The sequence below is a fragment of the Alosa sapidissima genome, chromosome 23 (assembly GCF_018492685.1).
Source record: "Alosa sapidissima isolate fAloSap1 chromosome 23, fAloSap1.pri, whole genome shotgun sequence".
Lineage (NCBI taxonomy): Eukaryota > Metazoa > Chordata > Actinopteri > Clupeiformes > Clupeidae > Alosa > Alosa sapidissima.
This window is the reverse complement of record NC_055979.1, coordinates 19,094,541-19,122,392: the sequence shown is the minus strand read 5'-3', so window position 1 is coordinate 19,122,392 and position 27,852 is coordinate 19,094,541. Positions and strand designations below refer to the sequence as shown.

The following is a 27,852-nucleotide window of genomic DNA, read 5'->3' as shown; positions in this document are numbered from 1 at the left end:
GAATGGTCTACTACTACGACCAGAGATATTAAGCAAAAAGGTGCAACATTTAAGCATCGCGATTTTTTATTTATTTTTTTAACCGCTGTTTGTTTAAGTTTGCTTCGTAAAATTTGAGCGTGTGGACTTCAATCACATGTCATTCATATCTTTAGTCCCCCTGTTTCAAGTTAACATGAGTGCAATTTGATTTATATAGTCACAGCAAATGCAATTTAATGAAAATAAAAACATGACCTGTGCGGGTCAGTTGTAACACCAGTCTCTATGGCAAAATTATCTGATTTTATCGCGCATGCGCGAACCTTCTCATTGCGAGTTATGGATTATGATTTTTGTGCCGCGATCACCCAATTAAAGTTAACACAGCAACTTGAAATATCACTGTTGGACCAAATGCTTCAGACATGTAAGAAATAAGCAGTTTATCAACTATATTTACTGGTTTTATCAAGTGGATATGGTCAAAATAAACATATTTAAATGTTATTGTGAGCCATAACACCGTAACATATGGTCTGCAATGGCTAATCAATAATGCAATAAATTAGCTGTAACAGTCATACATTTGGACCTTTTTTTGTTGATTTTATATGAAAACAGATGCTCTTTGTTTAACCCAACAGTGTCTTGTGTTAAAATATGTTATAGGATTCACGATTTTAGCACTGTTAGATTCATTACGCTATAGGCTACTGTTACAACTGTAGGCCTACCGCACTTTTTTATGGCTGCGTCAAGGTTGTAACAAAGGTAGGCCTACATCGCTGTTAAGTTAAATTATTGACAAACTATCACATATTTTTTAAATTCTGTTTCAACTTTTATGGAGTAGACATGTACGACTCTGTTCTGGTCAAATTTCACATCTCTCAAGTCTATCGTCTTTGTGTAAATCGAGTTTGAATTGGAAAAATTAAAAAGTGTTACAATTGTGCCGCTGCTTATGTAGTATTCTAAGTAGGTGCAATGCCTGGTGACATTAGAAAATAAAATGGTAGCCGGTTGTGTGACAGTTGACTTAGCCACTTAGCCTAATATTAGAAATAATGTAGACTAAAACTATAGAATCTGCTAAAACTGTAACCAAAGAATGGTATTTGACAATGTCATCCTCTCGAGTCAACGGACTGTCCACCGACAGAGCGCTCTGTCGTGCTGCAAAAACGTCACAAATAAAATATCATTTTACGTCATAATCGTTTGCTCATTATTTAACGCACGCGAATAGTCTACTTAAATCACTTTTGAGCCTACAGAACAGCAATCAGTTATCTTGCTTATGTAGTAGGCTACTGGAGAACTTATGGGAGATAGCGGACCGCCTCAGAAGAGGGGTTCACTCCCTCCCAGAAAGGACCCACGCCCAGTGCAATATATGGAAGTCTTCAGCACGGAGGATTTTAGCCTTATAAAGCACGTACGGAAATCACGCTTCCCACGGATATCCTCCGCTGAGAAGCAAAATGCACGGAAAAATAACATAATTGAATTTAAAGGGCGCCCAGCTGATGTTCTTCGACTGCATTTGAATTCTCCAAGCCCAGAGCCCATTGTCTTCCCCCCTATATATGGGCAAACCTTGGACACTTGGCTGGCACCTGCGCTGAAGAATGATGAGCAAGGCCAGGCTCCACTTGAGATGGAAACTGATGACCCTCTTTTAAAACAATCACTGCCAGCTAACAGCGCAAGCATTGATCAGCCTGAGGAGATTGTAGCATCAGGAGCTGTGAAGAGAACCAGAGGCCTGCAGCCTCCTGTCCTCCCCAACCCTGACTTCTTCAAGCTGTCAGCAAAGACCAGGACCAGGTGGCCCCAGCCGCCACCAAAGAAGTCCAGTGTCTCCACACCTTCTCAACAGCCACCCTTGCTGGAGCGGCGCGCAGAGATGCAGCGTCGCGCAGAGATGCAGCGCCATGCAGACGTAGAGCGAGTCTGTGCACCCGCTCCCCCCTCTCAGCACCACTCCGGAGCAGAGATGCAGCGCGCAGAGATGCAGCGACGCGCAGAGATGCAGCGTCGCGCAGAGATGCAGCGCCATGCAGACGTAGAGCGAGTCTGTGCACCCGCTCCCCCCTCTCAGCACCACTCCGGAGCAGAGATGCAGCGCGCAGAGATGCAGCGACGCGCAGAGATGCAGCGTCGCGCAGAGATGCAGCGCCATGCAGACGTAGAGCGAGTCTGTGCACCCGCTCCCCCCTCTCAGCACCACTCCGGAGCAGAGATGCAGCGCGCAGAGATGCAGCGACGCGCAGAGATGCAGCGTCGCGCAGAGATGCAGCGCCATGCAGACGTAGAGCGAGTCTGTGCACCCGTTCCTCCCTCTCAACACCCCGGAACTGCCCGGAGGCGGGGGCGTCGGTGTGCCAGGCTAGTGGGTGCTGAAGATCTCCAGCCACAAGAGTTCCCCAAGATTAGCATCTGTACTCCGACTGCCCCCAGTACCCCCCGGCCTAACACCCCCTACATGGAAACCGGACTCCCCGTTCGAGGTCACCGCTTCATCAAGCGGTGATCTCCAGGGACTCCACACTCCACCCCCCCCCACCCCCCCAGCCCCATCCTACCCCACCCCACCCCACCCCACAACCCCTACACCCTCCTTCAGTTGGTCCAGCGCACCCCTCTGTTGGAGAGTGACCTCTCACCTTTATGTGTGGAGGATTCTCCCATCAGAGGGGACGCAGCAAGAGGTAGGGTGCTGAACAATTAGGCATCGCCCTCTTCAGGTTTCAGTATAATATCTGATTATATTGTGTGGTCTGTCCTAGGTATTACCTGTCATGCTGTCATTTTTCAGTCTGTGTGTGGTTGTGTTCCCCTCCAGCACAGACTCCCTGTCCCTATTGGACTCTGTGAAGCCGACTGAAGAGGTTAAAGGAGAGAGGTGTGTGTCTGAGGGGGTCCGGAGAGGGACAGGTGAGTCTCGTCACGTTGGCCGAGTTATAGTGACTGTTAAGTTTGTTTGCTTGTGGAGTTTAATTTGGGACCTGTCTTTCTGCAGTCACCAACAGACCCCCATCTACTCATCATCAGAATGACACACACTCTCATGGGACCTATGGCACTCCCGGGAGCAGAACCACACATCACTGCAGGGAGCAGGCTCTGTGTCTGGTCTATTACCACCTACCACCTGTCTGGTCTATTACCACCTACCTTACCTATTTTCCCCAAATGGACACCACAATTTTAACTTTTATCAGCTAATCAATAAATTGTTTCATCAAGCAATCAGCTTCTCTATATTATTTATAGCCATTGATTAAAAAAAAACACAGAGCAATTGTAATCAATTTGTGCTGTAGTAAGTATGGAGTCTGTATGGGTGATAGTTTTAGATAGATAGATAGATAGATAGATAGATAGATAGATACTATTGATCCCCAAGGGGAAATTCAAGGTTCTTACTATGTTGTCTAATAGTGGAAAGCTCAGGTGGACAAAAAAAATATTTGCTTGAGGACATTATGACTGTAACTGGTTATATATAATAATAATAATAATAATAATAATAAGCTTTATTTGTATAGCACCTTTCATACACAGAATGCAGCTCAAAGTGCTTTACATTTGAAGCATGTAACACAATAATAGTCAGTCAGTCATTATCAATCACTTTTCTTTGCTGTTTATGATCTACTCAGCAACATATCAAAAATATAGAAAATGACATGTCATAAGACTGGCAGCCTTAACCCTCTTACCCCCCACAAGCACGCCATATGGCAACTGTGGCAAGGAAAAACTCCCATATTCCAGGAAGAAACCTTGAGCAGAACCTGACTTAATAGGGGGAGCCCATCTGCTTCTGGCTGGCTGCGCCCTCCAATAGTAGCAGATGTAGAATAATCTGAAAATGTAGTCTACAGGATAAGATGAGTTAACTAAAAGCTTTCCTGTACAGGTATGTTTTCAGATCTTTTTTAAAAATATTTACTGAACTCGCCTGCTTGATGTACAGAGGCAGGGTGTTCCATAGTTTGGGGGCATAATGGATAAACGCAGCTTCTCCACTTTGTTTGTGGAGCACTTTGGGTACGATTAAAAGATTTGAATTGGATGATCTAAGTTTCCTTTGTGGTTGATAAGATATTAAAAGCTCAGAGATATATGAAGGTGCTATGCCATTCAGAGCTTTGTAAGTAATTAACATAACCTTAAAATCAATTCTATAGGAAATAGGGAGCCAGTGCAGTTCAGCCAACACAGGGGTGATGTGTTCTCTCTTCTTAGTCTTAGTTAAAAGTCTAGCCGCAGAGTTCTGTATGAGTGCCAATTTCTTTAGATGTTTTTTGGGAAGACCAGTGAAAAGTGCATTGCAGTAGTCTAACCTGCTAGTGATAAAGGCGTGAATTAGTTTTTCTGCATTTTGTTGAGTTAAGAAGGGCCACACTTTGGCAATGTTTCTCAAGTGGAAATAGGCTGTCTGAGTAACTTTACTGATATGGGGCTTAAAACTTAACTCTGCATCTAGGATGACACCGAGGCTTGTTACTTTTGATTTGACCTGGTGTGCCAAGTTCCCCAGATTACTAAGAATAATATCTCGCTTTAGTTTTGGTCCAACCAGAAGTACCTCTGTACTCTGTCATCATTTAGTTTCAAAAAGTTTTTGCTCATCCACTGATTAATGGAGGTTAGGCATGCAGTGAGGGAGCAAAGGCCATCTGGGTTAGTTGGCTCCACAGAGATATACAATTGGGTATCATCTGCGTAGCTGTGGAAGTTTACATTATGCTGACTTATGACGTTTCCCAATGGAAGCATATATAGAGAAAATAGCAGGGGACCAAGGCAGCTCCCCTGGGCCACACCAAAAGGCAAGTCATGTTTTTCAGATACATGATCTCCTAGACTGATATAAAAATCTCTGCCAGTAATGTAGGTTTGAAACCAGTTTAGAGCATTATCAGAGAGACCCACCCACTTTGCAAGGCGGTGAATTAGGATGCTATGATCAATGGTGTCAAATGCCGCACTCAAATCCAGAAGAATAAGGATTGAGACTTTGTTTGAGTCGGTAGCTAGTCTGAGATCATTGACTATTTTTACTAGAGCCGTTTCTGTGCTGTCATTTGATCTAAAACCTGATTGGAATTTTTCAAGGATACTGTTTTCGTTGAGGAAGGTATTTAACTGATTACAAACAACTTTTTCAAGTACTTTGCTCAAAAACGATAGATTTGATATAGGCCTGTAGTTGCTCAGATTGGTATGGTCAAGATTTGACTTTTTAAGTAAAGGTTTCACAACAGCGGTTTTAAAAGCAGTTGGAAATATACCTGTTTCTAATGAGGTATTTATTACCTTGAGAAAAAAGGGAGCTAAGCTATCATATACTTTTTTGAGGAATGTAGTAGGGATTGGATCTAAAACACATGTTGAGGAGCCGGTTTGAGTTATAATTTTACCAAGCTCAGATTGAGTAATAGTGCTAAAGGACCTTAATTTTGGGGGGCTGTTTTTGGGTGTACTATCAAACATATTACTTGTGTTACCAATAGCCTCCCTTATAGAAATGACTTTGTTTTTGAAGAAGTCTGCAAATTCTTCGCATCTTAGAGAGGATGCCTGGCTGAGTGTATCAAAAGGTGTTTGATGCAATAGCCTATCAATGGTAGAGAACAACACCCTAGAGTTTCCACTGTTCCACCTTAGAGAAGTGGTTCCTCCTCTCATTCCGAATAGCTCTATTATAATTTGCAATTTTTTTTTATTGTCAACAAAAAAGGTTGTTACAAGAAAAAAAGACAAGATGGGCATTTCAGACTCATTTGAGTTGTGATTACACAACTGATGGAATTTGTATTGCAGTCATGAGGTTACTGGCAGAGATGAATGGAATTCCAGGATAGCAATATATCTACAGTTCTACATATTTACAGTTTCCATGTGTCTCAAATGAAAGTAGAGAAATTGAAGGTTCCGCCTCTGCGCAGCAAACAGCAGAATGCATGACCTGCTAACTAATCATTAGATATTTCCGACCTCCACAAAAAGGGATGAGGAAACTCTCTTCAACAAGGAGACTCTCTTCACCAATTTAGTGTTTAATGAACACGAACAACAGTATCCCAGTTAAACAGCCTGAAATAGTCCAATTTCCTCTTCATTTATCCTAAAATATTGTCCTACTAACAGCTAAAATAACCCATGACTGAAAAGTAGACAAAAATGGTTCTGTTCCTCACATAGAAAAGTGGAAAGAGAAGATAAGAGAAATACCTAAAGGCTACATAGACAAATCAGGTTCATGGACACAGGGAGACAGATTTCTCCATGCCTAGTCTTTGTAAGGGTGGTCGGCTGAGACACCCCAGACAGCTCTGGAGTTCTCTTGAAAGTACAGCACTCTGAGGGATGTGCCCGACTCCTTAAAAGATATGCTTCACCTCTGGGGTGAAGAGATCTGAAGCTGGATGGCTGGACAGATAGGTGGATGAGGGAGGAGGGAGATGAATCCTACAGGTGTGTGTGTCAGAGGGGGTCCACGGGAAAACAGGTGAGTCACTGATGGTCATTTTGATATCCCTGGGGCTGTTCTATCAGGTTTACAACTTCCTCTGGGTTATCTTAGTGTTGCCACAACTTGGAATTATAGACTGACCATGGAAGAGGATGTTTCTATATTACTGTTTTCTGTCTCTTTAGATAGAAAAAGCAATGAATGCAGTCCATTAACCATTTAATCCGGATTTCGTAATCATGAAAATATACTGTATATAGGCCTAGTCAAATGAATTACATAATCCTGGATAGTAAAACAAGGGGTTTTCCCAATCTAAATCATTCTGATCCAGATTAAACTTTCTGAACTGGGTTTTGGCTATATTGAGTGAGACTGTTTGCCTGTTTGTGTAACCTACCAGGTGACAGCTTGGTCCACCTCAGTGCCTTACTGCATGGGATTCACAGTTGTTGGGTATGAGGCCTACATGGTTCACTCTTTTCACAGCATTGGCTATTGATGTGAAGTGGATGGCAGGTTATGAGCAAAAGCATGAGTGAAGGCAACCCAGTGGAGCTCCTGTGCTGGGGGTTGAGCCGTGTGAGGTTAGGTTATTAACTTTCACCCTCTGCGGTCTGTTCCATGGGAAGCTCTGAATCCAGACTGTGTCCATGATTTACATCTTGTTCAAATAGGCCAGTGGTTCTTAAACTGGGGGGTCGGGACCCCCAGGGTCTTGCCAAATGTTTAGAGGGTGGCAAAATGATTTGCGGTCTGAATGAAATACAATTTTCTAAAGGTGTTTAGACCAACATGTTTGAAAACTGAGATATTCAGTAGCCCTATGAATAATAATAATAATAATAATAATAATAACTTGGTTTTATATAGCGCCTTTCAAGTAACCCAAGGTCGCTTTACAAAAGGAGATAGGGCAGGGCTATGAAGGCTTCCAATTCACAGTGTTTCCATAATGTACCTGTTTACGCAAACTCAAACCTACTCCTCTTGCAATGATGAACTTGATGCTGTAACCTAACCAGTGACTGAACACCATGCAGCCTTTTGTTGCCGCAGGAGCGCCAGTATGCATTGGAAGAGGGCTAGTTAGATAGTTAATAAATCAGATTGTCAAAGGGTCCCATTGACATTAATGCCTTGGTGTTGACATACCCTAAGAGAAGACAATTTCTGCCTCTACAACATTTTCCAAAGTAAAACACATTTCGCCAGTTGGAGACAGGGGAGGCGCAAGATTTGGTCAGTGTTTTTTGGGGGTTTCCAGACAAAAGGTTTAAGAACCACTGAAATACCATGAAGAAAAACAATGCCAAATTGCATTAGCTTATTTTGCATTAGCTTATTTTAATCAAATCTTAGAAAACTTACAAAATTTATGTAAAACAATAGGATACAAGGATACGAGGAAGTTTATTGTCACATGCATATAGTTACTGGAAGTAAGAAATGCAGTGAAATTATGTCTGGTGTCAGCCTATTTGTGCATTAATGGGGGGGGGGGGGGGTAAAGAGTGCAGTAGAAGAGGGGTTTAGTAGATTAAGTGGCAAGGGCTGCATAAAAAAGGTGGGGGAGGATTGGGATTGGGTGGGATAGGTGACTGGTTTGCACTTCCTTTCAAAGTTGTGCAGGAGACGTAAATTGTTTATTTAAAACCAATAGCTTCTGTGAAGGATTTTAAGTTTCTCATTTGTCTTGTTTTGGTTTTGTTTTTGTATACGCTATTGTATCTGCATGGACACTTCACAGCCATAGGGTGGCGGTAATGTACCGATATGGTATGTGAACCGCTAATGACCGAAGAAGACCTACTTCCGGAAAACTCTCACGGCCGGAGTGGTGGAAGAAACATGTCAGAAGTTTATTTGGAGGCGGGAAACGAGATGCCGACCAAAAAGCAAAAATTAAGCAGCGACGAGAACAGCAACCCTGATCTTTCAGGAGACGAAAATGTGAGTCCGCCACCATGCTTGACAGTCACGTGGAACAATGAACGAATTGTCCCAGCTGAGGTTAACATAATATTGATGTGCTGTTAGTTTTGATCCTCCTAGCTGAAACATCATAGGAAGACCTGTCTCATCTAACGTTAAACATTAATGTCGTTAGTTCATGTTAGGTCGTCTTCAGTTAGTCTCGTGTAACGTTCTGCGAGTGTTAAATGTCTTAAGTTTATTTATTATCACGTACAAGCAGCTGATTATCGACGGTGTAGAAAATAAACGTTGGCTAATGCCGCTATTGTTTTATGTTAACGTTACCCACGCCCCCGTGTGTGAGAAACATCCTCTTTCCACTACGCCGTTTTTGGTATCCTACGGAAGAGAGCTAGCATCTGTCACCATAGCTCAAAGTGATTAACTTTCAGTGAGCAAAACGAATTTTGCCTTAGTAATGGAGGCTAACTCGCTGATTTGTGAATCAATTAGCTGTGACTGCTTCTTTGTTCCCAAACAACTTCGCCTTGTCTTGTTACGCTGTTTTTCCCCCCTGCACTGTACTGGTCAGTTGACTGGACTTCACAACACACACAGAGTTGTAAAAAGAGTTGCAAAAATACCTGTTGTTGGCACAAAACACACCTTTCAGTCGTGTGCATTGCGCATCCTCCAATGGACGTTTCATTTTAAAACCACACCACTTAACACATTGACATTTTACTGTGGGCAAACAACTGGACCACACTAGGTCATTCTGTAGTATGTTCAATTGTAATGTCCAAGAAAGCACAGAGTTATCATTGATGTATTATGGTTGAACTTATTTAGCAGAGGAAATGCTTCAGATATGCATCAATCTAAGTAACATTTCTTATTTATTCCTTTTTATTTATAAAGATTGCACTTTATTGCATTTCATAACTGCCTCATCCGGTTTTAATGCTTGTCTGTGTTTCCAGGACGATGCAGTGAGTATTGAGAGTGGGCCAAACATTGAGCGGCCGGATACACCCACTAACACAGCCAATGCCCCAGGAAGGAAGAGCTGGGGAAAGGGCAAATGGAAGTCCAAGAAGTGCAAATACTCATTTAAGTGTGTCAACAGCTTGAGGGTATGTCTAGCCTCTCTTCAATTCAGTTTATTCCCATTTACGCTATAAATAAAATGTATTATTGTATATAGGTCTGGGCGATATGGACCAAAAGTCATATCCCGATATATTTAGGTTGAATATCGATATACGATCTATATCCCGATATTTTTTCCGCAAAGTTAGAGCTGTAAAATTAAATGTTCAGTCAAATATGAGTAGTTTTATTGATAACTCACTACTTAAATAACAATAAAATGTACACATAAACTTGGAGTGCCTTTTTTTAAATCAAAGCTCCATAAGGTGCACATTTAAATAAAAAAAATATCTTAAATAAAAAAAAGCCTATAAAATAGGCCAATCTTTTTCTGAAATAAATATATTTATATGAGAAAAGTAGCGTGCAGTTTCACAGCAGTGCAGAGAGCTCTGGTCAGCAGCTTGCGTGGAGCAAGGATCACAGCGCAAATTTGAACTATATCGATATATGCAATATGGTCTAATTCCATATGGTCTAATTCCATATCGCATTTTAAAATATATCGATATATCGCCCAGCCCTAATTGTATAAATAAAATGTATGAAATGGTTGTTGATGTGACGATGTGTCATTGTTGTTACTCTGTTTAAATGACTTAGTGTATTAGTGTTTTTCATGTAGGTTTAATGACTTTGAACTGTTCATTTTTGATGATATTCATTTTTGTATTTCATTGGGGACAAATGCATCTGGAAGAACTATAACCATACTTATTGTTTCCTTTCTGCAGGAGGACCATGGTCAGCCCTTGTTTGGAGTGCAATTCAACTGGCACAGTAAAGAGGGTGACCCACTGGTGTTTGCCACTGTGGGCAGCAACAGAGTGAGTAGCAATGTCTGTTTTTGCCCTCCCATGATGCATCTCTCTGTCTTTCAAACTCAAACAGTGATTGTTGCATGCTTTACCTGCAGGTGACGCTCTATGAATGCCATTCCCAAGGAGAGATCCGCCTCCTGCAGTCCTATGTGGATGCAGATGTATCTTTTTGTCTGTGATGCTTAGAGTTGTTAACTCATCTGTTCACCAGCACGGTTGAGCAAACTGTCATTTGTGATTTTTATAGTCAGGTGTCAGTTCTATTGGAGTTCACTGGAATTGCTTCATACATGTGTAAATGTCAAAAATTGACACAAGAATATGTGTACGCACTGTATATCCAGATTTAACTGGAATTCTAAAGCACACATCAGTCACTTTCTGAAATACAACCAATTTTGAAGCTATGTAAAGAAAGTAAAATGTACAGAAGCACCTAACTTTAAGCAGACAGATGAAGCTCTGTATTGAGAATAGAATGCACAGAAATCCTTAACTTTGAGCAGGCAGATGAGAACTTCTACACCTGCGCCTGGACGTTTGACAATAGCACCAGTCATCCCTTGCTGGCCGTTGCAGGGTCACGCGGCATCATCCGGGTCATTAACCACATTACCATGCAGTGCATTAAGGTAGGTGATCACCCTCACCCTCTGCAGTCCAATCTGAATCTTAACCCTACCGTCTCACTGGTGTAAAGGGAATGTTGGAAAATGAACATTCTAAAGAATATCTGGGTTCATTGAATTCAACCAGAACCATATAAATAGATCTATCTATAAGGCTCTGTGGCCGGTTGCACAAAGCACCTTCAGTTAAGTTGTTCCCTTAAAATCTGATTTAAGGGTCCCTTAAAATAAAAACGGTTGCACGACACCCTTAAGTTTTCTCCTTAAGATTTCCTTAACATTTTCCCTATTTAAGGGTTTGAAATCCCTTAAACTGTAGCACAAACGACCTTAGTAGTCTAACTAAGGGGAAAAACCTAAGGGACATCCCTTACCTAAGGAGAAATTAAGCCTTAAGGGTCATACTTAAGGGAAAAAAACTTAAGGTGCTTTGTGCAACCGGCCACTGAATTCAACATTCAATAGAGTCCCGAAGCCATGACGTAGCGTTGCCAAGGCAGCAATTTCACTGGATCTAAACAAATCAATCTAACCATTGAAATCACCATTAGCGGTGGCTTTCTTAATCTATTTCAATAATTTTACAACGTTTCTAAGATGTTAGTATATTTTTTTTACACTGTAGGAATCACATACTACAACATATATTCATACGAACACGATCAAATTTGTGACTACAGAGTTTTATTTTAGCATGGGTTTACTCTGTAAAAGAGATCTGCATGTAACTTCACAGCATGCGGTTAAAATCCTTTAAATTCACAGACGTATTTTGGCTTTATTTTTTAAGCAAAAAACATCACTCTTAACAGCCGCCAGTCTTTGAGAAGACGTGAAATATCCACTGGAATTTTGTTTCTTTATATTACACCTGCCAGGGAATCCGTGTTATGTGGGTAAGCTGCTGCCTAGCAGGTAAAGCACGTTTAAATGGCTATAGCCTACATTTAAAACAATTTATTTGCTAGAAATGATGCCACATGTCTACATTCAATGCTATTTAAGCCACTTCGAAAGTTTGTTTAGATCCAGTGATTCTGCAGTCATGGAAACGCTACGTCAGACTTTGGTACTCAATTGTTGTGGAACAGAATCTTATGTTAGAATGTTCAAAAACCCATACCTTTTAAAATACAAATAAAAGGGAGTATGAAGACTTCTGGGAATTTCTTCTGTATTGTTGATGTACTGTCTGATGTTGATCATTCATTTAAATGTAGAATTGTATGACATCCTTGGCCTGTGCAGAGTTATGAATGCATCCATCTGACTGTTTGAACTTTTTAGATAAAAATAAAAAGATGTCAATCTTTGGATGCTATTCTTTTTCAATCACAGCACTACGTTGGACATGGTAACGCTATAAATGAGCTCAAGTTTCATCCGAGGGACCCCAATCTTCTCCTCTCTGTTAGTAAAGGTAGGTAGATGCAAAAGGAAGACTTAGTCAACTTAAAACTAATGTGAATACCATCACAGTAAGGCTTGTTTTATGCTTCTGCGTCGACTCGCTGTAGTGGCTACGCCTCTACGCCCTTGTGAACCTTTTTCAGTTCTGCGTATCCGTAGCTCACCACTGAAACTGTAGTCAGAATGAGAAACTCCATAGAATGCCGTGTTGAAATATTAATGTTATTTATTTGGCCTTTTCTTGCTTAGATTTGGTGAAGGTTATCGAGAAATAGACACAGTATATTCCAATGGCCTAGTTATTGTAATCAGAAAATATGTCTGAGGTTATTTGCAAGGTGTGTGCCAGCCAGTTTATGTTATGTTAGCAAGCAAACTTCCCACAGCTGCCCACAAAGTACTGTTTGCTGGCGAAGTGCTGATTTCAAAATGTTACTGCCAAATGGACACCGTACAATCAGATAACCCCCCCGTCATTGTAACCAAAAATACGTTTATTTGCAAAGCTTCTGTCAGCGAGCTATCGTGTTCCTACTACCCACAGTAGACTGCTGGAGCACACCAGTTATAAATACACGGAGCGAGTTGAGCAATTACGGTCTTCGTCCCCTCGAGGGGTAACACCGTGACGGCGCAGAGGGCTTGGAGGGGCTATGCCGTGGATTCTAATGCTTGTTCTTTCTCCATTACCCTTACATGAACAGTATTATGAGTTCTAAATGAATTTGCAGCGTTTATTTAAGCAATATGGCACGTAGGGCTGTAGGTTACAGAAGTAGCTACATTGCTATATCATACTACTGTTGAAATGTTGCTTACCTGTGCTTTAAACACAAGAACAGGCATGCTCAACTCCAAAAATAAATCGCTCTTTGAGAGCGAGTTGGGAAAATACAATGAAACTAAAGTAGAAAACGGCACTCTTAAGCGTCTGCGCTCTTAAGCGTCTACGCTCTCAAACCTATATCTTCCCTGTGCTGTCCCATCAGATCATGCTCTGCGACTATGGAACATCCAGACGGACACACTGGTTGCTATCTTCGGTGGAGTAGAGGGCCACAGAGATGAAGTGCTGAGTGCAGTAAGTCCCTTTGCTGAGTGCAGTAAGTTCTGTCCCCTGTGAGCATTACTTGCTGTACACCTTTGAAGTTTACCTGCGAAAAGGACCCAAAGCTGCCATTTTTCCCATATAAGGAGATCTGGGTATCATCTTGATCAAGATGGCCGCTTTGGGTCCTTTTTGTTGACAAACTTCAAATGGCATTTATGAATCTGGGGTGCATTTTCACTGAAGCAGCTAAGAAAGCCTCGAAATGGCTTGGAGACAAGTAAGTGCCACTTAACAACACACGTTGATGCCTGATCAACTGCAACTGGGTTGCCTGGATTAGGGTCATGTGGAAAGACTCAAAACACCCTATGACCCCAGGATACACCATTGATGATGTGTTCAGGTGCATCAAGCAATGTGTCATTAAGAATCTGTTGTTTACAGGATTTTGATTTGCTGGGGGAGAAGATCATGTCATGCGGTATGGACCACTCTCTGAAGCTATGGAGAATCAACTCAGAGAGGATGCAGAAAGCCATCAGAGGGTCCTATGAATACAACCCCAGTAAGACCAACAGGTGAGATTGCCACCACCTCTAGGAAATAAGCTTAATTATCAAGGTTTGAAGTTCAAGTTACAATAAACATATACTATAACAGTGGCGCAACAGGATCCTCAGGTCTCAGTGGTTGAATGGCGAGTTGGCTGAAAATTCCTGAATACCAGTAGGCTAACAATTAGGAGTATTAAAAGACAATAAATTCAATAGCGTGGTGCCTCCACTGTAAAAATACTACACTTACCTTAAAGCTAGTGTAGTGTTGTCACGATACCAAAATTATGACTTCGATACGATACCTGCCATAAATATCACGATGCTCGATACTAAAACGATACTACGGCGAAATCCTGAGATATCTGGAGAAGAAATCACTCATACCTCCTCCAAGTGTATGGAGTCATTTGTGTTGAATTTGGTGCACTTTTGTAGTGTGCAGGTCAATTCTGGGTTCTAAACTTCCTACATAATTATTATTTTTTATAGTCAGTAAAATAGTAGGCCTACTTTGTGTGATTAAGTCCTTTATTGTTTGTTATAGTTCATTTACATTGTGTTGTGTTTTGGCAATAAAGTAGCTTTAAATAGCCAAACTAGGCTAGATCAAGGTCAGTGTTAACATTACTGCTTGCAAATCACTGAATGCTATGCAGAGAGGCCTAATCTTTAGGCCATCTGATGTACAGTATAGGCTACCCTAGGCCTTCCTGTGTTCATGGGATTTCTTTGACAGTTGCAAAGGGGAAAATGTGAGGATGGTCTTCTTTGCGCCCAGTGTACAAGTACGACGTTCCAACCACTCAGGTCTTCGTCAGATAGGCCTACACCATTACCTGTTGCAATATATCTGTGTGTATTCCTACATTACGTCTATTTCTTTGATAACATAATTTGCTACCACCTACTGTAACAATAAGCCGCTATTATTGTTAGGACTCAACACGCTTTGGTGGTATGCTGTGGGCTTTAATTAGCGGTCTACATGCCATGACAAATATTACCAGTAGTACTGACCGAACATGAAATGGATCGTTTACAAGTTATGGTAATGTTATTCTGGCGTGAACATTGCGCTTTTATCACGTTAGCACTCTATGATTACAGCTCGTTATGTCTCGTCAAAATGATTACAGCTCGTTATGTCTCGTCAAAATTCATTGATGAGGCCCCAGCTGTGGCGCAACTGGCTGGGGCACCTGCACCGTACGCCGGCGACCCGGGTTCGATTCCCGCCCCGTGGTCCTTTCCGGATCCCACCCCTGCTCTCTCTCCCATTCGCTTCCTGTCACTCTCCACTGTCCTATAATTAAAGGCATAAAAAGCCCAAAAAAATATACTAAAAAAAAAAAAAAATTCATTGATGAAGGAAGGTTCGCTTTATCCCAGAGAACCATACTCGTTTCACAAGAGAAGAACTTGGCACTAACCATGTAGTCGTGTTTTCTATAGCATATTCGTTAACCTGTCGTTCTTTGAACTCTGTTGGGATATGTCTGCGAGGTGTTTAGCCAAGTTCCTTGCGTAGCCTACTGCTTTTAAATGACTTTGAAACAGATTTTACAAACGGGCCTCTGTGTACCTGATGGCTTGCCTTCACTATTCACGATGTATCCGAAATAGTTGCAGATTTCACTGCACCTTTTGTTTTATCCACAAGGCCTAGAACTGTCAGCAAAGAACTATGTTGACGTTGGCTGCGCACTCACTCACTCAGAGCTGCCTGCTTAACACGCCCACTTGCCTAGATGCGTGCAAGGAGCAGTGAGAGCAGCAGTTCACACAGACACATAACTTTATTATTTTAATAAAGTATCGATTCTAAAAACGTCTGAAATCGTATCGTTTTTTGCGTGAAGGCATCGTGATACCTTTTTAGTATCGATACACCGTGCAACACTAAGCAAGTGTGTAATGTACACTATAATGTATTCCTACAGAATTTAAATAACAATGTGGAAAAGGTTTATTAAACTACTGTAGTGGTGGATGCATACAGAAATGAATGGCCAATACACCCAAAGTATAATGAAATATAACAATATATTTATTCAATTAGTAATAGGAATATTAAAGATAAAACCCTTGACCAGAAAGAGAGAGCGAACAATTCACTCTAAAGAGATAAGGATGAAGCCAATGTTCACCTGACTGGCTGGCTAAATTTACAGCTGAACGTTAACGGTTAACCTTATAGCACTGTGTGGGAAAACAACAATACAATACAAATAGCTGAAAATAATTCACCGTGTAAACAGTAACACAGATAAAACAATCATGTGAAGACCATATACAAGTAGCCAATATACTAACAACCCCTAAGCGCTTTCCGTTGGAGCTCGTTGGTGGACAGAATGCAAGCTCCGAGCTACAATGAGCATCTGATTCGCTGGTCGCTCGAGGCGAAAACCCAGTGTGTGTGTGTGTGTGTGTGTGTATATCCGTTTAAGTGTACTCACGACAGGTTTCAACTCCACTCGAACAAACCGATGACTGTCAACTGGACATGCTTAATCTAGCACTACTACCTGACAACTGGACATGCTTAATCTAGCACTACTACCTGTCAACTGGACATGCTTAATCTAGCACTACTACTACCTGTCAACTGGACATGCTTAATCTAGCACTACTACCTGTCAACTGGACATGCTTAATCTAGCACTACTGACAACTGGACATGCTTAATCTGGCACTACTGTCAACTGGACATGCTTAATCTAGCACTACTACCTGTCAACTGGACATGCTTAATCTAGCACTACTACCTGTCAACTGGACATGCTTAATCTAGCACTACTACCTGTCAACTGGACATGCTTAATCTAGCACTACTGTCAACTGGACATGCTTAATCTGGCACTACTGTCAACTGGACATGCTTAATCTAGCACTACTACCTGTCAACTGGACATGCTTAATCTAGCACTACTGTCAACTGGACATGCTTAATCTAGCACTACTACCTGACAACTGGACATGCTTAATCTAGCACTACTATCTGTCAACTGGACATGCTTAATCTAGCACTACTACCTGTCAACTGGACATGCTTAATCTAGCACTACTACCGGTCAACTGGACATGCTTAATCTAGCACTACTGTCAACTGGACATGCTTAATCTAGCACTACTGACAACTGGACATGCTTAATCTGGCACTACTGTCAACTGGACATGCTTAATCTAGCACTACTACCTGTCAACTGGACATGCTTAATCTAGCACTACTGTCAACTGGACATGCTTAATCTAGCACTACTGTCAACTGGACATGCTTAATCTGGCAGTATTACCTGTCAACTGGACATGCTTAATCTAGCACTACTACCTGACTATCCCTCTTCTGCCTCCCTAGACTTAACTTTGCTGGAACTGTCATTCAACTCTATGTGAGCAGTACTTATTGCTGTTTGTTATTCTTTTTCTAGACCATTTGTTTCACAGAAGATTCACTTCCCAGACTTCTCTACGCGAGACATCCATAGGAACTATGTAGATTGTGTTCGTTGGTTGGGAGACTTGATCCTTTCGAAGGTAGAATGTTTTATTTACTGTCTAAAACATTTGAATAAATGCAATTTCAGTCGAACTTACACACACACACACACACAGACACACACACACACACAAATCTCAATTAAGAATCAGTCTGGTGTTGCCCTGGCTAGGCATTTGTTAAACCAAGCTTTTAAATTTGAAGCTTTAAGATGGTAATTTGTAATATGGAAAGATCTGTGATTCTGGCGTTAAATAAGGCACAATGGCTCAAATATTAGCTATTTGACTGATAATCAAATATGTGTCATGTACAGGTGCTTCCCTTAAAAAAGTTGAATATCGTGGAAAAGTTCTTGGCTTGAAAAAATTCACTTTATGTGTAATGAATCTAGAATATATTAAAGTTTCACTATTTAAAATAAATGATGGGGAAAAAAATAACTTTTCCATGATATTCTATTTTTTAATGAACCTTTATGTCTCCCAATTAAAATGTAAAAACCCAACTCTTGTTCTTGCTCTTCAGTCTTGTGAGAATGCAATTGTGTGCTGGAAACCGGGTAAGATGGAGGACGACATCGACCACATCAAACCCAATGAGTCAAATGTGACCGTTCTCGGCCGTTTTGAGTACGGTCAGTGTGACATCTGGTACATGCGCTTCTCAATGGACTTTTGGCAGAAGGTATGTATGCTCTAGTGAAAAAACAAAGAGCTTTTGTTTGTTTGCGAAGAGCTTTGTAAGCATTATATATCTGTGTGCATGCTCAAGACTTGCTTGGACTCTCCACTGCAATCAACAGATATTGGCCTTTAAAAAGCACAATAGCAGTTTTAACGGTGTTAAATGTAAACAAGGTTAAGATTCCTTTGTTTTGTTTTCCTTATATTTTCACCATCTGAACACCAATCAGTTTATCAGGAAAGCTTGTCCATTCTGTCCATTGTTCTTGCAGCTAAAACAGAATGAGTTTATATTTTATAGTAGCTGTTTTTACCATTATTTTTCCCTGTATGCCTGTTATTGTACAATATAGCTCAATCACAGACTTTTAAATACAATTGGATTTTAGACTGAACCATATTACTGATGTTGAGACTTGGAAGACCTTTAACGCTCACTATCTTCATTCCCATGTCTGATCCAGTTACTGTTGGTGACTCTCTACTACTTCTGAAACAAGCACACATTGCATTTTCCATGTGGAAATGAAGTCTATTTTATTTGATCCATTCCATTGATCATCCTGAATTTCCCCTTGGGGATCAATAAAGTATCTATCTATCGATCCTTTTACCCATGTAAAATTTTAAACATGAATATTGCCATTTGCTGCATTGTTAAATTAGGCTGCATTGTTTAGGCTAAATTACATCTCCATCTCTGGTCAATGATCCAGAAGGCTCAGGAAATGTAAGTTATGGCTTACTGAGTGAGTAGCAAGATTATTTGTGGTATTTATTTATGAACGCTATGCATGTACAGATGCTTGCTCTGGGGAACCAAGTTGGAAAGCTTTACGTCTGGGATCTAGAGGTGGAGGATCCTCACAAAGCCAAGTAAGACGGCAATGTCTTTCCCGACCATATTCCTGCGCAAAAATCCATTTGTATGCTGATGATGCTGTAATCAAAACCAAACCCACTGAGTTTGCAACCACCTTTCAGGGCTCTGAGATTCATAATTACAAATTACGAATGTCTTGGAATTGTACTAGATGATTTGTCTTTTAAACCTCACATATATCAAACAGTGAGAATTTCAATGGAAATGACATTTTTATTTTAGAAACAAATCATGCTTTCCTTTTCAGGTTAAGAGGAGACTGGTTGCAAAAGAAAACTAGCTTGTATGGCTAAATTTGGAACATCTACATGAGTTATTTAAATGAGCATGTCCATGTACACTTCCCCTTTTATATAAAACATAACAAGTAAACATAAACAATGTAGACAAAAAAATCTCTGAGTGCAGGAGGGCTCACTCTATAATAGGTACTTTGAGAACTGTGTTTTCCAAGCAGAATTCTGCTTACGCAAGTCAGGTGGTTTTTGACCATATCAGTTGTGGATGGCGTAAAAAAACATAAAACATAGATTATCAAAAATACTTTGGCAGTTGTCAATATACCTGGGTGGTATATATGTCTGAGATTAAACAACGTAATTAAGTAATCTTTAATCTGTAATCAAAGTACTTCAAACTTCACTCATAATATTTTGTTTCTGCCTCGTTTTCAGGTGTACCACTCTAACGCTGCCCAAGTGCACATCTGCTATTCGACAGACCAGTTTCAGTCGTGACAGCAGCATCCTGATTGCTGTTTGTGATGATGCTTCCATCTGGCGATGGGACAGGCAGCGATGAACAGTCTGATGAATTATCCCATCTCTTACTCCCATCACCACCCCACCCACCCTCACCAAACACTGATACACAACTTGCTGGTTTTTCCATGAGTTCATTTTATGAGCGACAATAAACATGTTTATTTAGTAAATCTTTGTGCACTTTGTGAATTCGGTATGGTTCTATGAAAATGTACACTGCCATTCAAGAGTGTGGGGTCACTTAGAAATGTCCATTCTATTCCATTATAGACAGAATAGCAGCAGAGATCAGTTGCATTGTTTTTTTAATCAAGGCAGCAGTTTTCAGATTACATTATGTACTTACATAATTGCAAAAAGTTTCTGTTTTCTCAGTTAGCCTTTTAAAATACCAGATTAGTAAACAGAACGTGCCTTTGGAAATCAGCCATTTCTTTCTACAACAGTCATTTAAAAAATGAAAGATGAAAACAAGGATATATCTAAGTTACTCCAAACATTTAAACAGTAGTGTATTAATAATATTTTTGTATTGGGTGATGGCTGAAGCAGTTCTGCCAAAGCAGATTTAATATTTCACATTAAATTATTAAATATGGTTTGCACTAAGTTGAAGAACCTTGATAATTGGGGTCTTCCATTGTCCACTGGAGGTTTTGTAAGAATGATAACTGATTGATTATTAGGGGTCAGAAGGACTTTCTGATATACTGCAATGTATTGAAAATCCCTCCACATAAACAGAATGTCATGAATTTGTATTGGTCGATATGACAAAAAAAACTGGTTATAATTATTTCTGTTACTTAGCTGACACTCTTGTCAATCACTTAAACATTACATTATTCAAATAAAAAAATAGCATAAAATGTCAAATAGCATAATTTTTTTTTTTTTTTTAAAGTCTAGTAGAGCACAAGTAGACCACAAACCAAGGCCATATAACTTGGGTCTATGCAAGTGAAACTCAAGATCAGTGTGTAACTGGCTTTTAGGTGGCCTGGGTTTCCCCATGCTGCCTTACGGGTGCGATTTTATTCAATGAGATGAGGTCTGGCGTTAGCCAGGCCAGCTTTTAGGTGCTGTCCAAAAATAATTGTAAGATGCACCTTTAGGAAATCAGTTTGATATGTAGGCTACAATGTAGCATTAATTCCATATCATGAGAACACCTACATGCCACCTCATGAACTAACCAAAGGCATATTAGAGACCGTTTTTGGGTGAGACTGCCTGTGAAGAAATGCATTTCCTGCTTTGAACACTAGAGGGCAAGCTTGAATGCCATATGGCAGCAGTAGTGAAAGTGAAACTAAATCACAACAATTGACCTGGAAGTCTGATCTGCTCAGCGAAGTGTAAAGAGGTAAAGGAGCTCACACAGCCAAAACCTGCCACATCAAGTCATGACTTCAAAGTCTACCAATAACAGGATGCAGGAGACTGTTTGGATATGACCATGGTGTCAAATATTTTTATGTTTAATTGATATGGAATAGCTTTTACAAATATAGCTGCAAGCAGCAATGTGGGGGCCAAGCAGTGCGCTATAGCAGGAATGGCATTGCCATGACATGAGCAAGCACTCACAGCAAGTTTGATTGCAATTGGATAAAGAATGGCTGAGAAATAAGCTCATTTACTTTGTTATAGTGCCCCTAGAGGCGAAAATTACACCAATGTGCTTGTGCGTTCTCACAATCAGCTACCATGTCCCTGAACTTCATACACCAAAGTTGCTGAGATGTGAGCTCAATTTGTCTATTACAGCACCCCTAGAGGCCAAATGAGACCACTTTCCTTGCATGTCCTCACAATCAGCTACTTTGTCTCTGTATTAAGTTTGGACTTCATACATCAAAGTGTTGCTGAGATACAAGCTCACTTCCTGTATTACAGCGCCCCCTGTAGAGGCCAAATAATGCCAATTTCCTAGTGCGTCCCTACAATCAGGTACCAAGTCTCTATACCAAGTTTGGACTTCATACATCAAAGCGTTGCTGAGAAACGAGTTCACTTCCTGTATTGCAGCGCCCCCTATAGAGGCCAAATGATGCCAATTTCCTAGTGCGTCATCACAATATGGTAACAGGTCCTTATACCAAGTTTGGACTTTGTACATCGAAGTTTTGCTGAGATACAAGCACACTTCCTGTATTACAGCACCCCCTATAGAGGCCAAATGATGCCAATTTCCTAGTGCGTTCTCACAATCAGATACCAAGTCCCTGTACCAAGTTTGGACTTCATACATTAAAGCGTAGCCGAGATGTTAGCCCACTTCCTGTTAGTCGGCATCGTCGCCATGTGTGATTGGCTGTCACGGGCAAATAAACTTGAAATTCAAAAATCTGTATCGTTTGTGCGGCTCGGTCTGAAGATCATCTCCGCCAAGTTCTGTGAAAATCGGATGAAATTTGTAACCGCTGAAACTTTTTGTAGAGTTTGGACTAAATCCAATATGGCGGAGGTCCAATATGGCGGAAAGTGACGGGATAGGGGTCGATGAACTCGGGATGGTCCATAGATTCAGACGCTACCTGAGTTGTGAAAATCAGACAAAAGAGTCAAGGATCAAGCGCATGAACGCATGTCCAGCATTAAACTGGTGGTGGCGCTAGAGTGTTCAATGTATATGCATGAAAATTGCCGTGAGTGATTGGGACAGTGTCCTGACTAATGGTATCGAGTTTTGTTATGTTAACTCAAAGCGTCACAGAGATGTTAGTCCACTTCCTGTTTGGCGGCTTCGTCACCGTATTTGATTGGCTGTCATGGGCAAACAAAAATGAAATTAAAAAATCTGGCAAGTATCGTTTGTGCGGCTCGGGCAGAAGATCATCTCCCCCAAGTTCCGTGAAAATCGGATGAAATTTGTAAGCGCTGAAACTTTTCGTAGAGTTTGGACTAAATCCAATATAGGGAGGTCCAATATGGCAGAAAGTGACGGGATAGGAGTCGATAAACTCGGGATGGTCCAATGATTCAGACGCTACCTGAATTGTGAAAATCAGACAAAAGAGTCAAGGATCACGCGCATGAACACATGTCCAGCATTGAACTGGTGGTGGCACTAGAGTGTTCAATGTATATTCATAAAAATTGCTGTGAGTGATTGGGACAGTGTCGTGACTAATGGTATCGAGTTTTGTTATGCTAACTCAAAATACCACAGAGATGTTAGTCCACTTCCTGTTTGGGGGCTTCATCACCATATTTGATTGGCTGTCACGGGTAAACAAAAATGAAATTGAAAAATCTGACAAGTATCGTTTGTGCGGCTCGGGCAGAAGATCATCTCCACCAAGTTCCATGAAAATCGGATGAAATTTCTGACCACTGAAACTTTTCGTAGAGTTTGGACTAAATCCAATATGGCGGAAAGTGATGTAATAGGGGTCATTGAACTTAGGTCGGTCCAGGGATTCCAATGGTGCCTGATATGTGAAAATCGGCCGCGCCGTTCAATGGTCACATGCGTGAATGCAATCCAGGTTCGACCCATTGGTGGCGCTAGAGTGTTGGGCATAGAGTTCTGGAATTTGGTGAGAGTGATCCCATGGGACAGTGCTGAATCAGTGTGCCAAATTTCATAACTTTAGACCCAGCGGTTCAATTTTCTGCCAGATTTTGACCTGTTGGTGGCGCTAGATGGCTGGGTTTAGAGGTCCGTAAATGAGTGTGAATGGTCAGTGGAGTGTCCCGAAACGTTCTGCCAAAAAATCTGCACTTTTTAGCCAGGCGTTCTATGGGCTGCCATAGACTCCAATGGCGGAAGTGTAATAGGCCTAATAGGAAAAGCTAGTAACTCAATGGGTGCCTTTGCAGCTTTGCTGCTTGGCCCCCAATTAACCATGTCAGACTAGGCCAGCGTTTCTCAAACTGTGGGTTGCGACCCACTACTGGGTCGCGGAGACATTCCAGGTGGGGCGCGAACTGACGTGAAAAACAGGAGTTTTTTTTATTTTTTTTTTTATCTGTAGCCTGGGCCCCGGTAGCACCCGATGCGCAATGGACGCACTGTGTTATTGAAGCGCTCGTGTCAAGGCAGCTTAGTTAGTCCCGACCTACATGAGATTTTGAACGTTGTTGTGAGAGTGGTGAATTTCATCAAAACCCGGCCCTTAAAAGCACGTCTATTCTCCGCACTTTGCGAAGAGATGGTAGCTGACCAAAAGGCTGTAGGGCTACTGTTTCACAACGAGGTGGCTTTCCCGAAGTAAAGTGCTGTCGCGCGTGTTTGAGCTCCGAGTCACCTCTTCTTGGAGGAAGAGCGCATGTTTGAATCTCTAAGCACGTTCATTATGAACATTTCTTGACGAAGCTGGCCTATCTTAGCGATATATTTGATATATCTTAGCGATACATTTAAGTTTAATGTCCAGTTACAAGGCAAAGACAAGCACCTACCTCACCTAGCAAATAAGATTACTATGGCAAGCCATTTTAACATTTACCCGCTAGACTGGATATGTATTGCAGATATCTGTAATTAAGTTTTGCCTAGTCAAAACGAACATTTTAGATATCCGCAATTGAAAGTGAAAATGACGTTGTAGATATCTCTAACTGGAATTACAGATATCTACAATTCAATTGTAGATATCTATTATCAAGTTATAGATATCTTGAATGAGTTTTGATTAGAGATATCTGAAATTGGAGATATCTATAACTTTCATTCTGCCTAGTCAAAATGTAATTACAGATATCTTGAATTAGAGTTTTGACTAGGCGAAATGACGTTGTAGATATCTGCAAACTTTAGGCGGGTTGCTGTTTGGCGGGAGCAGTGTGCGTTGTTCAAAAATCATCAAATCACATAGCTATGGCAAGCGATTTTGACATTTACCCGCTAGACTGGATATGTATTGCAGATATCTGTAATTCAGTTTTGCCTAGTCAAAACGAACATTTTAGATATCCGCAATTGAATTCTTCCTATCCATAATTGTCATTTCAGATATCCACAAAGACATTCTTCCTAGGACAAATGACGCCACATTTGCCATTCATTTCTATGGGGTTTATCATTACGGATATCTACAATTCAGTTGCAGATATCCACTATGTGAATTACGGATATCTGCAATTGAATTGTAGATATCTGTAATTCCAGTTAGAGATATCTACAATTTGATTCTGACTAGTCATAACTCCAGTTGAAGATATCTTTAATTCACTTCAATTCAAGATATCTACATGTTCTTTTTCAGATATCTTGAATTAAGTTTTGACTAGGCGAAATTACATTGTAGATATCTGTAAATGGAATTTTGACTAGTCAAAATGACGTTGTAGATATCTCAAACTGGAGTTAGGGATAGTCATAATTTGATTGTAGATATCTATTATCAAGTTATAGATATCTTGAATGAGTTTTGATTAGAGATATCTGAAATTGGAGATATCTATAACTTTCATTCTGCCTAGTCAAAATGTAATTATAGATATCTTGAATTAGAGTTTTGACTAGGCGAAATGACGTTAGAGATATCTGTATTGCTATGCAAATTAGGCCCGCATTCCACTTTAGGCGGGAGAAGAGCGTGTTGTTGTTCAAATCATCAAATCACATAGCACCTGTTAACTGTTAACTTTGTAATTAGCACTAATTAGCACCATGTCAGAGCAGCCAGAGGGCGAAGGAGTTTTTAATCGTCTTTTTAATGCTGCAGCCTATGCAAGACAGGAGCTGGCAGCAAGAATTGATGATTCAATGTTGCTTTGATTTTTTCGATTACAGCCAACACCTGAATGGAATTTCCTGTATGGTGCTGGTGCATTTAGTAGCCTAGCCTAGGCCTACTAATTTATAGGCTATAAAACAGAGATCAAGCCAGTTGATAACGTGAGAGTCTAATAAACCTGCACGGTGTCCCTGAGTTTTAGTTATTTTAGATGTCAACAAAACATTACAGCCTGCTTATTCTTCTTCCATTCATAGAAATAAGGAAATAAGCCCACTTTTTCTTCGATTATGTTGGGGAGGGGAAATTATAGCTGACAGAGAATGTATCTAATAAGTAGATGGGCTCTGCTACGGAACTAAAGAGCAACGTCTTGCACAATAATTTGCACTAGTCATAATGACGTTTGAGATATCTTCACCTTTCATTCTGCCTAGTCAAAACTGAATTAAAGATATCTGCAATTGCCATTTAAAATGTGTGACGAGTTGAATGTTGTTTTCAATGACGTGATGACAGATATCTGTAATTCAGTTTTGCCTAGTCAAAACTAAATGACAGATATCTCTATCTGACGTTTCGACTAGTCACAATTACGTTACAGATATCTTGAATGACAATTCCAACTATCCAAAATGTAATTGCGACTAGTCAGAAAGACGTTGTTGATATCTACAATGTTAATTCCAGATAGTCAAATTTAGCGGGTAAATGATAAAATCGCTTGCCATAGCCTAGTCAAAACTGAATTAAAGATATCTGCAATTGTCATTTAAGATGTGTGACGAGTTGAATGTTGTTTTCAATGACGTGATGACAGATATCTGTAATTCAGTTTTGCCTAGTCAAAACTGAATTGCAGATATCTCTATCTGACGTTTCGACTAGTCACACTTACGTTACAGATATCTTGAATGACAATTCCAACTATCCAAAATGTAATTGCGACTGGTCAGAAAGACGTTGTTGATATCTACAATGTTAATTCCAGATAGTCAAACTTAGCGGGTAAATGATAAAATCGCTTGCCATAGATTACTGCATTCACCAAAAAAACTTGAGTAGCCTATGGGACAGGCGCCTCGATCGCGACAGTATTATGCCTTTGAGATTTCTGAGCGAAATCGCTGAAACGTCTGATAGGGAGCCACTCTTGTGATCCCATGTATTAAATAGTAGGCCTACATCACATCCCTGCAAAGTTTATTTCAAAAATATTTCCCAACCAGCAGTGCTCAGTATGACTGGATTATGGATCTATTTAATGCAGCATGTTGGTATTTCATTGAATATATTGTACAATGCTGTAAAATGGCCTATGCTTCCTGATATGTTGCTGGAAAACAGAAATATGTGTGTTATGTATTTATTTATTATTATATCTGCAGCACCAGCTGATTTTAACTCTGTTGAAGATGATCTATTTAGAACTTGTCATTATTATTATCATTATAATTGTCATGACAATTTTAAGCTTGACCTACCAATTTCTTAGAGCGCTGAGGGACAGGTGGGGCTCGAAAATTCTCCCTTATCAAAGTGGGGAATGAAAGAAAAAGTTTGAGAACCACTGGACTAGGCCATTGTGGAGAATAGCCATGTCAGGTGGGGCGTAATGAACAGGAGGATTTTTTTGTTTTGGTGCTTTTTTTTTTTAATAATGCCTTTCTTTTTTGACAAGGAAGATCATAGATTCTCATAGATCATAGAAAACAAAATAGCCACACACAAACATAGAAGTCATTAACAGACCGACATATTTAAAATAACATCTGATCCAGCATATACGATCCAGCAGACCGAGACGGGAAATTCAACGTGGAACTAAAATAAGGAAATAAATTGTAACATTACCATTTTGCCGGGTTGATGGGGTCAGGTGGAGCTTGAAAATTCCCCACCTCCAAAATGGGGAGTTTGAGAGCTACTGGACTAGGCGATCATAGAAACCGTATCTTGGTCCCGAGATTGGCCACATTCCAAGATCATGTAGCCTATTGTAGCCTACTCGTGGAGTGTCGTCATACTGTCAGTGTCAATACGGGAGTCGTAGGAGATTCCCCAAAAATGTTAACCTACTAGACTTTAGGACATGGAGCCGTGGAATGTCGCAGACAATAAATCGCATGTCGTTCAAAATGGCACATTACAAGATGCCTCCTTCAGCACCGTTTCCGACTTTTCTTGAAATCATGTAATGTGCACAGGCCATGAAACAAAAATATATTTCTTGGTAAAATATGGTCCTAGTATTCCAGTGGTTTCACTACTTGGACCCCTAAAAAGACCCTCTGCTATTCAATAAACATTCAACCAAG

At 40.6% G+C, this 27,852-nt stretch overlaps 2 protein-coding genes across 5 annotated transcripts; both read left to right on the top strand.

The window, feature by feature from the left end:
* The first annotated feature begins 1,226 nt into the window (after positions 1-1,226).
* On the top strand, positions 1,227-3,237 carry LOC121698188. 4 transcript variants are annotated; one of them, XM_042080057.1, is made up of 4 exons: positions 1,227-1,891; positions 2,015-2,696; positions 2,831-2,922; positions 3,008-3,237. In XM_042080057.1, the coding sequence occupies exons 1-2, from the start codon at positions 1,307-1,309 to the stop codon at positions 2,516-2,518; spliced, it is 1,089 nt and encodes a 362-aa protein (XP_041935991.1). In that variant the 5' UTR covers positions 1,227-1,306; the 3' UTR covers positions 2,519-2,696; positions 2,831-2,922; positions 3,008-3,237. The 4 variants fall into 4 exon arrangements, with proteins under 4 accessions (XP_041935991.1, XP_041935990.1, XP_041935989.1 ...); XM_042080056.1 differs by having other exon boundaries at positions 1,228-1,891; positions 1,997-2,696; XM_042080055.1 differs by having other exon boundaries at positions 1,228-2,227; positions 2,279-2,696.
* Positions 3,238-8,239: 5,002 nt separating this feature from the next.
* eed (embryonic ectoderm development) lies at positions 8,240-20,014 on the top strand. The gene is made up of 12 exons (XM_042080047.1): positions 8,240-8,425; positions 9,373-9,525; positions 10,279-10,371; positions 10,461-10,526; positions 10,872-10,997; positions 12,333-12,414; positions 13,394-13,485; positions 13,900-14,033; positions 17,444-17,549; positions 18,040-18,198; positions 19,000-19,073; positions 19,755-20,014. The coding sequence occupies exons 1-12, from the start codon at positions 8,249-8,251 to the stop codon at positions 19,879-19,881; spliced, it is 1,389 nt and encodes a 462-aa protein (XP_041935981.1). The 5' UTR covers positions 8,240-8,248; the 3' UTR covers positions 19,882-20,014.
* The last annotated feature ends 7,838 nt before the right edge of the window (positions 20,015-27,852 follow it).